The following is a 13,773-nucleotide window of genomic DNA, read 5'->3' on the forward strand; positions in this document are numbered from 1 at the left end:
CCATGGGGAGGCAGGTAGCCTAGTGGTTAGAGCATCGGGCCAGTAACCGAAAGTTTGCAAGATCGGATCTCTGAGCTGACAAGGTAAAAATCTGTCGTTCTGCCCCTAAACAAGGCAGTTAACCCACTGTTCCTAGGCTGTCATTATAAATAAGAATTTGTTCTTAACTGACTTGCCTAGTTAAATAAAGATTAAATAAAACATTCTAAAATCCTCTCTGCAGTGTGTTACTAGGCTCTGGTCCTCTGGGACAGGGCTGTATGTGCAATGCTATGCTGGGAGGTGGCTCAGGCCTAGCTGTTGATGGGCTGTCTCTTCAACCGTTTTGAAGAGACTGTTTACATTCAAATCACTGAAATGGCGTGACTCAGACAGAGAGAAAGACCGAGAGAATGCAATGCAATGGCTGGGAGGTAAGAAGCATGTAAATACGTTTTGCGCTTGGTTTGGGAAGCTCTAGCCTCAGGGGAATTGTTTCTGTATTGTTACAAACTACAGACGGTGCCTCTTTCTCCTCTCTGTCCTCTTCCTGCTCCCCTGCTCAGCTCCCCAGTGACTCCTGTCCTGAGCCTTAGGAGGAAGCGTGTGACGCAGTGAGTCAGTCTGTTAGATATCTGGCTGCAGAAGGACAGAGGCATTCAGGTTTAATATTGTTTAGTGTGTTATTGGCTATACAGTAGAGAGGAGGGCAGAAGGTAAGTTTTTCTAATCCTTTGTCTGTACTGCTAATATTGTAACGCATGCTTGACCTTTTGATTCTTAGAGTAAGCAGATAACTCTTATGTTGTATGGTAGGAGTTGTTTCAGTCACAGTTGGTCAGATGGATAGGGCTGTGGCGGTCACACAAAATGTTGTATTCGTTGAATTTCAAGCAAATAACTGCTGGTCTCGCAGTAATTGACCGTTAATTAATATAAACACATTTAGTATCTTCTGACTTCCACATACACTACCGGTCAAAAGTTTTAGAACACCTACTCTGGAATGCTGGCCTTCTAAGCAGAGTTGCAAAGAAAAAGCCATATCTCAGACTGGCCAATAAAAATAAAAGATTAAGATGGGCAAAAGAACACAGACATTGGACAGAGGAACTCTGCCTAGAAGGCAGGCATCCCGGAGTCGCCTCTTCACTGTTGACATTAAGACTGGTGTTTTGCGGGTACTATTTAATGAAGCTGCCAGTTGAGTACTTGTGAGGCATCTGTTTCTCTTGCTCAGTTGTGCACCGGGGTCTCCCACTCTTTCTATTCTGGTTAGAGACGTTTTGCACTGTTCTGTGAAGGGAGTAGTACACAGCATGGAACGAGATCTTCAGTTTCTTGGCAATTTCTCACATGGAATAGCCTTCATTTCTCAGAACAAGAATAGACTGATGAGTTTCAGAAGAAAGTTTTTTGGTTTCTGGCCATTTTGAGCCTATGATCGAACCCACAAATGCTGATGCTCCAGATACTTAACTAGTCTTAAGAAGGCCAGCTTTATTGCTTCTTTAATCAGGACAACAGTTTTCAGCTGTGCTAACATAATTACAAAAGGGTTTTGTAATGATCAATTAGCCTTTTAAAATTATAAACTTGAATTAGCTAACACAATGTGCCATTGGAACACAGGAGTGATGGTTGCTGATAATGGGCCTCTGTACACCTATGTAGATATTCCATAAAAAAAATATGCCTTTTCCAGATACAATAGTCATTTACAACAATAACAATGTCTACACTGTATTTCTGATCAATTTGATGTTGTTTTAATGGACAAAACATTTCCTTTTCTTTCAAAAACAAGGAAATTTTTAAGTGACCCCAAACTTTTGAACGGTAGTGTATGTGTGTGCGATATCTCTTTAAATCTAAACCCAGATCTCATCCTTTGCCTCATTCTCTCTCTCTATTCCAGGGAGCTCTCTCAGAGATGGCAGCCTTCCCCAGTGTCTAAGGCAGCCATATTGGTAAATGTGAACAGTGTCAGTCGGATCCAACCTGGAGGCCCATCTAGCCCGGCCCTGCAACTCCGTCACCATAACACACACACCAAGCCCAGTGGCCACCAGACCTTCACCCTCATCCCTGTCAGCAGCAAGCCCCCGTGGGCACACGCCTGCTTTGCCCAGGGCTACAAGACCGCTCCCTCTGGCAAGATGGCCGCCGATGCCCACCACCTAAGGAAGACGGGCAACGGAAGCTTCTATCTTGTGTCCTCTGACCCTCCCCAAACCCCAGGCAATCTCAGGTCCCAGCTCAGCACCCCCAGGTCAGTGTCACCCCAGTATGCCGCCACACTTCCCCTCTACGGTGACGCGGGATCACAGTGTCCCATCTATGATGAGCCTCCTGCGGACATGGAGGTGGAGGGGGCTAACCTCCATAATGGGCCTGGTGGTCTGTCCCGCCTCACCCCCACACACAGCCTGCAGAAGCTCAGGCTCCTCCAGCAATCTGGCTCCTCTCACTCAATCTCTAGGCACAAGAGGAACCCCTCTGACTACAGTCCTGCTGGCCTGGAGGGCATCAGGCACATGGTCAATGTGGACCCGAAACAGGCCCTTCTGTCCACCTCCCCTGGCCTCAACCGCACCCCCACCCCACAACCGGACCCCCTCTTGGCCCAGCCCCAGAGCGAGTCAGGGACCCCAGTGATGCCGGGTATCCTGGAGAAGAAGCAGACATGGCGGGCCCTGGAGGCCAGTGTGTTGAAGGCAATGGAGGCTCGCCACAACAGGCAGAGCAGCCAGGACTTCCCCACACCTCCAGGGCCCCGGACCACCACCACCTACCAGGACTCTGGCTACTCCACTGGGCCCTCACCCAGCCTGAGGAGGAAGAGCCGGCGGAGGTTGGGGGCCGGAGGGAGACCAGGCTCAGTGGGCAGCAGCGGGGACCTGTGTGCCCTCAACGAGAGGCTGATGGTGGAGATGAGGGAGGTGGTGAGCCGCTCCAACACCATGAGGGAGATGAAGGCTGGAGGCCTGGCGGCGCGAGAAGACGTCCCCTCCGCCAGCCGTTTGCTGAGCAGGGTAGGTAATCATAGCATACCGGCCCTGGCGCCACTGGAGATGCCAGGAAGGCAGAAGAGGACCTATGAGAAGGTAGACAGCCTGGAGAAGAGCATCACAAGCCAAGCCAGCCTCTCCTCACCAGACACCCCCGGACCTCCCTCACAGGTACACATACGCTCCGGTGTGTGTCTTTGTCTATGGCTGCTCTCTGTCACCTGTCTCTGACTGTGAGAGATTAGATCTGATAAATTGAATAGTTCTGGTTTGTCTACTTGGTTAAAACCCTGACTGGTACTTATTGTTGTGCGGTCTGTTTATGTAGAACGGTTTGGTTTGTTTGTTTGGATTCTGTTTTGTTTTGTCTGGGGGTAGTAAAATTGCTGGTGCCTTTCCAGGACTAATTTCATTGCTAGACAAGTGAGAGCGTCTCAATTCCAAGTTAAAGTTGTGCACATCACAGTAAGGACAGATTAGCTCAATAGGCCTTTCATATAACTAGATGAATGTGATAAATTTAATTTTGACTCGGCAGTGTAATATACACACACACACACTGTCAGGGGGTTGACTTATTAGGCTAGTACAGGTGCACATGATTTGAGTTAGGGGAGCATTTTCCCTCTCATGAACAATTTACATAAGCAACAGTTTAGAGCCATAGCAGATCTTTAGTGCTATGATCACTGCCAAATATAATCCCAAAAGCCCTCTCAACAATGCACCCCTCTCCATATCATGTGAGTTCCAGTATTCCAATGAAACTACAGAGCCAAAAAGGTAATGATGTTTGAATAAAAAAAATCTTGTATTAAACAAGACCTGTAAACAGAACAATTAGACTGGACGATGGTAGGAGTGTCAGGCTCAGAGGCCGCACTGGTCCATTACATGGTTCCCCCTGGTCAGGGAGGAGGGCCACTGTGTCCCAGATGTGGCACAGGGTTAGAGATCTGGGTAGGGGTGGGACTCAGGGGCTGGTACCATGAGGGGTTGGTACTGAAGTAATCACATTTAAACAAATATTGGAAACGGGCCCCTAAGCCTGTTCTTGAATACTCCACAGACCTGCTGTTATATCATGGTACACACAGATATGCACGTACAGAATGCTCACACACACACTTCTGGTTGTTGACTATACCCCTGTATAGCTTTGCCTGTATTGTTCTATCCTTTCCACTTTAGAGAAGCAGAAGATTTGCTTATTTTTCAAAACCCAGTGAACCCAGGGGTTTAAAGCTAGCACGGAAATGGGATTGGTTTTAACTGTGTAATCTGTATATACAACCCTGAATGTTTCATATTGAAATCTGAATTTAAGGACTTTGGACATTATTGGCCTCCTTAAATAGAAATGCAGAGTTGAATTACTACCGTGTCATGGGGCATCTTAAAGCTATCTGTATAAAAGAGATGGGGAATTATAGAAGATATAGTTCATACTGTCAGTGTTCCTTTGCCTTGTTCCATTTGATCTTAAACAGTGACCCATGCAACTCATTTAATACCATGAAGTCCATATGACCATAAAGAAGTACTGCCAAACCCAAATCTGGAGATCTACACTATTTAATCAGGAACCCTAAATGTAAATTCCCGGCTCTTTGGCATATTCCAACCCCAAATTACATCATGGTCACATTGAAGAAATATGTTTAACATTGTATGTTCACATAGTTAATTCTTGTTTTGATTTGGCCTGGGTTTCTTTTTGTTCCTGGGTGTTTCTCTGAGGCTGACCAGAGCTGGATTACTGGTTTGGTTTTCACTGTGAAGGGGCTGTGACTGTGGATAGGGCTCCTTGTAGGCAGAAATCCCACTTGGGATCAGATGGTGGATTTGCACATATAGTGTTGAAGGAGAGGTGGGTAGGGGAAGAATAGAGGTAGGGGCTCCTCACCTGCTCTTGACGAAAAAGGGCAATGTGGATATTGGGGCATTTATGGGTGATGCGGTTCCTTTCCGTCTTTAGAGAATTAATGTGCCTATCCTGCAACAATTCCCCTTGGAGCCCTCAAAACTGCAGAGCAGAGGAAAGGCAGCTCATCCACACCGAGGAGACTGCAGCTGTGGACATACAGTACATACATACATACATACATACATGCATGCATACATGCATACATGCATACATGCATACATACATACTGCTGCACTGACACGTTCTCTCTCCCTCTCTCACCCCTCTCTCTCCTCTGTCTTCCCTCTCTCTTTCTCCTGAAGGCGGGGACCCTGGAACTGAAGTCTCAGTTGGACAGCAGGAAGAAAGGTACGGTAGATGGACCAACAGGCTCACTGGGCCCCTACCACCAACGCTCCGTCTCCCATGACAACAGAGAGGGAGGAGGAATAGGAGGCTCCTACCACCAGCTCTCTTACGCCACACTGCGCCAGCCCCCGCCCCCAGACACCTCAGGCATGGCGGACTGGGCCAGCAAGCACCTGAACATGCACACCCAGGGCCTGTTCCGCCGCCGTGTCTCCATCGCCAACATGCTCTCCTGGAACCGCGGCTCCATCAAGAAGCCCATGCTGGTGACCAGCGACCGCGCCGTGAGGAAGGAGGCCTGTGAGATGTTCAAGCTGGTCCAGGCCTACATGGGAGACAGACCCTCCCGCCTAGACCGCCGCCACACTGCCCTGCTCATCATCACTAAGTGCTGGGGCACGCAGGGCCTGAGGGACGAGCTGTATGTGCAGCTGGTGAGGCAGACCACGGGCAACACCAGCCCAAGGAGCCTGGCTGCAGGCTGGGAGCTGATGGCCGTCAGCCTGGCCTTCTTTGCCCCCTCGCCTAAGTTCCGCTGCTACCTGGAGGGATACATCCAGAGGCACTCGGATCCGAGCAGCGACAAGAAACAGGGTGGGTCGTATTTCCCTCGATGGGTGTCATTATCAGCATGACAGGTCTAGTTTGAAGGGTGTGATGGTTTGAATTGGTTTTTACCTCTTCTCTTCTGTTTGCTCTTTGTGGATGTTATTAGATTTTCTGAATAGCCCTTTAACCTCCGCCTTCTGGTTTCCAGTGACTCAGTTCATACTAGAGCAGCAAGAAATGAAACTGAAGAAGAACTCAAAGTCCAGAAAGAAACGGAAACAGAACACAGATGAAGAAGGTAGGTCTGAGATCACTAAGATCCATGTTTAGTATGGGGGGTGTTTTCCAAAGTTGCCAAGGAGGAAGTCTGTTGGGGAGTGCTGAAGTGAGAGACCAATAATTTGTAACTTGTCAAGATTGTCTGTTATTTCCTTATGAGTTAGAAACCATTACAAACCAAACATGGTTCATATCTATCTCACTGCAGATTAAGAATTTAGAGTGAAATAGAATTGTCTAATGATATGTGAAGAATTTGGAGTGAAATGGAAATTCATACTATGTCACTTGACTACCATGCTGATATTTAGAGTTTCCCTGGTAGATTATGAATAGTTTTCACAAAATACAACAGGAGGCGATAAAAGAGCTGAATGACAACATGGGAGCCATGTTAGTGGTTCTCTCTGGCAGTCCCCCATTACGTGTCCATAAATGATTTAAAGAAAGCCTAGCCACTACACATTACCCCATTAGGGCAACCCACAATACCAGCCTTGATAGTGTCATCAGCGAGGACCTATACTCATCTCATGGCATTGACCACACTAGTGAACTCACACACATTGTACAGCGATGACGGTGCCACCAACTTGAGGGAGAGGGCTATTACATTACTCACGATGTGGGCCCACCAGCCAACCACAGGGGAAAGCCTCCTCACAAACAGCACAATGAGAGCTGCTGTCTCTTTGATGGATAGACGAGCTGAAATGAAGGGTGGTGTTGTGACCACGGCACGGAGCAGCTGTGAGTAGAGGGGTGGGAGGGAGTCACGTGTGGGAACTGGAGGCCTCTTGTCTGGGCCTGGCCTGGGCTTCTCTTGGGCCAGGGCTGGGCTTCTCTTGGGCCAAGACTGGGCTGAGGCCGGCCTTGCTTACTTGGGTTGAAACACTTAGCTATGAAACTTGACTGAGGTAGCAACACTGACTAAACAGACCCCTTGGAGAATCTCAGAGATACTTTCTGAACCCATGTGTTGGCAGGTGTCATCACATTCTCTGCCTTGTGGTCTTAATCCTCTAATGAGTAGTGATTTCTCACGGGTTCTGGTTGCTTTGTTGTTGCTTCTGCCTTATCAAAACAACATGTTCATTTGGACCACCGCTGGTGTTCAAACCTGCTCTCAGGCTGGGTAAAGAAAAGAACACAACTCTTTATTTTCTTCCTCTATTGACTAGTGAATTCAGGGAGTCTTGGGGAAAACAGTGTGTTTTCTCAGAGATCAAGAGGGAAAATATCGGTATGATCTCTGTAATTAGCTGTAATTACAGTCAAACTGGGCCAGATTAACGATGGCTGTGAACATGCATGGCAGTCTGTCACCTGTTTGCTATAAATCCAGGGGCTTTCAGTTCAGTCTAGTGAACATTCTGGTAAGGATGTTTTTCATCGCAGCACAAAGTTCTCCATCTGGCCGGGGTTCAGCCACCTGAGAGAGAGTTCTCTGGGAAGGAAGGGCGATGGACGGGACCCCATGGGCGTGGTGGGGAGGCTTGGGCGGGGGGAGTAGAGGCCTGGTTTATGTGTAAACTTGAGTTATCACAGTGACAACGGATAGGGGTGTAGGTAGGGATACCTCTGCTCCCTCCGGTGTCCAAAGTGTCTGTCTGATGAATCACCTGGGACATGATGTGCTGGCTGGTTGGCTGACTCCAGTCTCCCAGATTTTCTTACAGTACCGTGACAGTTGAGACGTGTATGCTCTGACCCCAATATGGCAAAATCACACTGCGAACATGTCTCTTTAATTACCTCCTTGGAAATATCTGACATCTGTGGGAACAAATAGCTTGTCATTTTAGTGAGGAATTGTTTAACCCTTTATATGTTGCCTCGGTTGGAAAGTTGCTCACATGATTCCCTCACTGAGAGGATGTATCTGTGAAGGTGTCAACTGCAGCTACAATGAGAGCTGTATTTCCCATGAGTCTCATTCCTCAGTTTTACAGTGGCTCTGTCTTCCTTCTCTCTTTACAGGTCTACCTATCAGCTCGTACGCAAAGTTCTGCTATCGCAAACTACAGAAAGTGGCCATAACTGGAGGCAAAAAGGTGATTAGAGATATGAGCAGGGAAAGGGGGTGGGGAATGTCAACAAGTGGGGAGTCAAAATAGTCAAAAAATGCCCGAATGCAGTCATAACATAACCCCGCCATGAATTTCCCTCTCTTTTTTAATACCCACAGTGGACCGAACCAATACAGATGTTGATAGAGAGATAAGTAATGCTAAATACATAAACATGGACATTAGTCCGAAACATATTATCATGGATAGACATGGATAGATCCTTATTGGGACAGTCACAGACTTTAACATAAAGATAAGACATAGTTATAGTCTATTCCAGATATCATCTTTAATGTCGACAGTCAGACATAATCATAGATTTAGTCATACATGTACAGTACAAAATGTCTTAGTAGTCATGATCTGTGAACCTCCCCTGCAGGGTCTTCGTAAACCCACTCTGGAGGAGATTGACCACAGCAGACGGGCCATCGTGACCCCCTCCCTGTTCGGCAGCTCCCTGGACGAGGTGATGGAGCGCCAGAGTGAACTCTTCCCAGACAGGAAGCTACCCTGGGTACAGGTGCAGCTCTCCCAATACGTCCTAGCACTGGGAGGGGCCCAGACCGAGGGCATCTTCAGGTGAGACTGACGGACAGGAGGTCAGCCAATCACCTCATTGGACTTGGTGTATTCATCAGGGTTAGCGTGAATTACATTTCAATTCCAGTCAATTCAGAAAGTAAACGAAATTCCAATTCCACATTTTCCTAATTGAAAAGCATTGAAGAGAATTTGAATTTCAGTGTACTTCCTGAATTATCTAGAAATGGAATGGACCCTAACCCTGGTATTCACCAATGAGGTGTGGGGTAGTGTTGTGTGTTTAGCAAGGTAGCAGTCATAAGAGGAGATCTAGACAAAGCAAGTATCTAGACAAATGTATGTGTCAGCCTTGGTGGGTGTCAGCCAATGTTCCCTGTGCAGCCTACTGTACAGAGACAGAAAACAGAGCAAACATTGCCTACCACTGCTCAAGAGACCCTGGAGACCAGCAATGTTTAATGTGTAGTTAGTCTTTGTTTGGTCTTTCTGTAGCTGATTCAATTCCATACGATTTTAAGGCTCGGACACATCGGTAGCGTTTGCTGGCCAAGAGTACTTCCCACCTGCTTAATTGAATGTCCGGATATCCGAATGGACATTAGGATTTGATTACTTGTTTACTTTTTGGTCACAATGAAAAACTTTGTCTAAATTAAATATGATCTAAAGTGATATACCATGACATTTGAAATGTAATAAAACACATTTTTGAATGTAGTTTTTATAGCGTGCGTTGAGCTACTGCTGCGCATCGGTATGCTATTTATCCCACTTCAATTAGCAATTACAGGCGCTCACCTAACATAGTTTCCACAATACCTAACACAGTATCTGGCCAGGTCGCAGTTGTAAATGACAACTTGTTCTCAACTGGCCTACCTGGTTAAATAAATAAATGTAAAATAATTAAATTAAATAACCACAGATCAATGCAAAATACTCACCAGAAAACCTTTTAGTAACAGAATCAGTTCTCTCATGGCGAAAATCAGACCTCTCTTTCACTGTTGCTGTTAGACAAACTACTGGCGAAAAGCAGCATGTCCACTGTTTACCTCTGCCGTGTGTATTTGCTTCATACATTTAAAAATAAAAACAAATTTTCAACGACTATCCGAATATCCGAAAAATGTAATGATATTATTTGAATAGTAAAATCATTTGAAATGCCCATCCATAGAACAGAGTACCGCCCGTAATTTGCAAACTACATGTAAAATTACGCGAAAATGACGGCAGTTAGATGTCAACCAGCCACTTAACATTAGATTTTTAATTGTGGGGTTATAGTTCCCCCTAGTGGCCTTGCAGTGCAACTGTGTACTGAATTATACTGGATATTGAATACTGCTTTTTCTGTAGGGTGCCAGGAGATATCGATGAAGTCAACGCACTTAAGCTTCAGGTCGACCAATGGAGGATCCCAGAAAACCTCTCAGACCCCAACGTACCTGGTGAGGTAGTCTGTACCTCTGTTATCTGTGTGTGTGTGTGTGTGTGTGTGTGTGTGTGCATGCTCGTGTGCACTAGTGTTAACACTGTCGCTCTCTCTTCCAGCCTCCCTTATGAAGCTTTGGTATCGTGAGTTGGAGGAGCCTCTCATCCCCATGGCGTTCTACAAGCAGTGTGTCAGTAACTATGATGACCCTGTGGCAGCTGTCAATGTTGTCCAGTGCCTGCCTGAGCTCAACAGACTGGTGCTGTGCTACTTCATCCACTTCCTGCAGGTAATCATCACACGACACTGAACACTACAGCTATTGCACTGTACCTGTCCAGGACAACACTAGACAGTCATCCTGTCATACAACTATTATCATATTCAACCTTGGAGACATGGTCATTGGTCAGGCAGTTGAAATGGAAAAAATTACTACAAACTTATGAACTTGTCCTTAGTCATTCATTGTCTTTATCATTAATACAGAATATGGTCAATGTCAGTTTCAAGATTCTGTACATACTCTCCCTTTGTCCCTCACAATTCCTATCCCTGTCCTCCACTAATTATCCCCAGGTGTTTGCTCAGCCTGCCAATGTGTATGTTACTAAGATGGATGTCAATAACCTTGCCATGGTGATGGCCCCAAACTGCCTCCGCTGCCAGTCTGATGATCCACTAATCATCTTTGAGAACACACGCAAGGAGATGTCCTTCCTGCGCATGCTCATCGTTCACCTGGACACCACTTTCATTGAGGGTGTTGTATAGACTGACTCCTGCCTTCCCTGACATCATATGCCCCATGGTTACAGAGAGATTCACTCTGCTTTTCTGTATGAAGCCTGCCACGCTCCATTGACTGGTCTGAAAGCACAAAGCAGCAACACATGCACATGCACTGGAAAATCATACTATATGTTAGGAATTTGTTGTGCTTAAGATCCTGGAGTGCATCTTTAATACTGTCACTTGACATTGGACCCACCCTCTGTTCTACTTTCTGGCTGCAGAACAATACATACTGTATGTGCTGACTGCAGAGGAGACATTGTGTTCTGTGATGGAAACCCCACAATGATGACACTCAAAAAGACTACAAATGACTTCACATCATAGGTACCGGTTTTTATCCAGTTCGTTTTGATGACTTTTTGAACTGCATGTAAAATCTAAATGTCATTATGACTGAATGTGAAGTGCTATTGTTTCACTGGATATGTGGGCTGTGCAGAAGGAGTTTCATATGGTTTGTATAGGATGGACTTTGTCGTCAGGAAACAGGGCAACTGACAAACAGACCCGGGGTCCCTGCCTTATTTATATCTACATAGAAGTCATGTTGATATTTGGCCTCTTTTGTCAGACTGTGTGTGTCTTTGCATGCGTGTGTGTGTGATGAGGGGGAAAATATATTTATAATGTCTCATTGGAAATTAGCTTGTCTGTGATGTTTTAGTAGTTGTATTAACAAGAGCCTGCATTAGTCTCAATGCTATGTTGATGATTTTATCTGAAGCGGCAGAGTACCACCACAGCTATTTTAATATACTGTACAGCCAGAGCCTACGTGTCAAAGTACAAACTCTAAGAAATAAGACCATGTGTTTTGGAGCTTATGTAAAATGCCCTTTTTTAGTGATCTGTGGAGAGAATGTTCTGCATTAAAAACCTTCTGGTGTTAAACTTCTGAGGAAGGAGGTTGTAAATGTATACTGTCTGGTACATGTATGTGTTGTACTGTACTGTGTGTATGGGAGATCTATTCAAGGCGATAAACCAATATCTCATTGAAAAGAGGCATAAACAAATGTATAATGTACTACTGTCACATTTTCTTTGTGGTCTGTAGATATCTTGGCTCAGGTGTTCTGTTAAAACAGTTTTAGTGATAACTGCTATCTGCTTCCCAGTCTACCTGAAAGTCAGATTTGTACATGCTCCAAAACTATGGATGGGGCACTCTGGTGATGTAGATAAGACTGTCCCTGGAGGCTTTGCTAATGTAAATAATGCTTGTAAATAGTAAGATCTATGGGTGTATTTTTATTTTATTTTAAATGATCCAGGGTAAAGGTGGATATTCCTGTTGCGATAGAGAAAAAAAACAGGTGTTTTAATTTTATTTTTAATTACTGTTCATTTCCTTGCTGTAAACTTGCCTTTGAAAATAGTACTGATTCAACCACTCGTGTGTGCGTTTATTATGTGAACATAGCCTCTGTTATTCTATGGAAGGATTGTTCATGAAAAATAAAGGTTTGTTTCTTTGTAGAACGGTTATCATTGATTTACTGGATTAAGTGTATAACAAAGTTCTCTATTATTGATAGAGGGTATTGCCCCATGGTACTCCTTACATTCATGTCTGGTCCACATGTCTTGTATGTCTTTGTTCTGTTTGAGTATTGTCATAAGCATGGTCCTCAGTTCTTTATGGTTGTCAAGTCATTGTTCTAGAAAAACAAAAACATTTTTTTTCATAATGTAGAGCAGAAGTTGCAGAAAATGAAATTAACAATATGATTGGGATAAAAACCATGTTTCTAAATAAAGAACATTTTGCCTGGAATAAAAAAAGAGCACTATTTAAGAAATAATAGCATGATAAATGTGCTGAGTGATAAGATGTCAAATAGCCTAGCCTACTATTGATGTCAGTTTGCCATTGGAAGTACATGCAGTATAGGCCGACTGTAAAAATAAAACATTAAATAATTGGCTTGTGGTACAAGTCAGAGCCATATACAGTTGCGGCCAAATACATTGGCACCCTTGCACTTCTTAAATAATTCCCGATTTCTTATAATTTGAGATTTATAAAAATATTTGGTCGCTTGTTATTGGATTTTCAACATTGCAGAACCAATGTTCTTTTTGTAAACTTAAATTTGCAATTATAATTAGGAAAATAATGAAATGGCATGGACAAAATTATGGGCACCCTGGAGCTAGTACTTGGTTGCACAACCTTAGGCCAAGATAACTGCACACAAACTTCTTATAGCCATCAATGATCTTGCTGCACATTTCAACAATTTGGCCCACTTGTCAGCAGCAACCTGCTCTTGTTCTTTGATATTTGAGAGGTGCCCTCCACCAACTGCTGTTTTCAGATCTCACCATAGGATTTGGATGTGACTCAGATCTGGGCCCGGTTAACCAAAAGCATCTTAAGTTCAATGGTTCTAACGATGAACTTAGCCTTAATGTGCTTTTGGGAAACCAGCACTGGACTCTTCGCTGACCACTCCAGAACAGTCCAGAATCTCTTCTTAACCATTCCTGAGTGTTTTTTTATGTGTGTTTGGGGTCGTTGTCCAGATGGAAGACTGACAACCTTCAATGCAGACACTGGGTTGAACATTGGATTTAAAAACACCTGATCATCTGCTGATTTCATGATGCCTTGCACACATCCAAGGCCCCCAGTACCAGAGGCAGCAAAGCAACCCCACAGCATTAATTAAACCTCCCCCACCTTTGATTGTAGCGAGGGTTTTATTTTTATTGAATGCTTAATTTGGTTGTCAGTAAACACAGCGCTGATCTGTGTTGCCCAAAATCACACATTTTATTTAATTGGTCCACAGAACATTTCCCCCAGAATTTAGGCTTGTT

The 13,773-nt window shown here is 44.8% G+C and overlaps 1 protein-coding gene across 1 annotated transcript in view; it reads left to right on the forward strand.

Moving 5' to 3' along the window:
- Positions 1-12,429, forward strand: part of LOC129851083 (rho GTPase-activating protein 39-like) — a 55,371-nt gene extending 42,942 nt beyond the window's left edge. Inside the window, 9 exon segments of the mRNA XM_055917296.1 lie at positions 1,898-3,161; positions 4,969-5,076; positions 5,220-5,859; positions 6,023-6,112; positions 8,074-8,147; positions 8,548-8,747; positions 10,074-10,165; positions 10,269-10,438; positions 10,729-12,429. Of these exon segments, the coding sequence (XP_055773271.1) occupies positions 1,898-3,161; positions 4,969-5,076; positions 5,220-5,859; positions 6,023-6,112; positions 8,074-8,147; positions 8,548-8,747; positions 10,074-10,165; positions 10,269-10,438; positions 10,729-10,923 (2,833 nt within the window). The 3' untranslated portion in view covers positions 10,924-12,429.
- The last annotated feature ends 1,344 nt before the right edge of the window (positions 12,430-13,773 follow it).

The sequence above is a fragment of the Salvelinus fontinalis genome, chromosome 3 (genome assembly GCF_029448725.1).
Source record: "Salvelinus fontinalis isolate EN_2023a chromosome 3, ASM2944872v1, whole genome shotgun sequence".
In the NCBI taxonomy this organism is placed as follows: Eukaryota; Metazoa; Chordata; class Actinopteri; order Salmoniformes; family Salmonidae; genus Salvelinus; species Salvelinus fontinalis.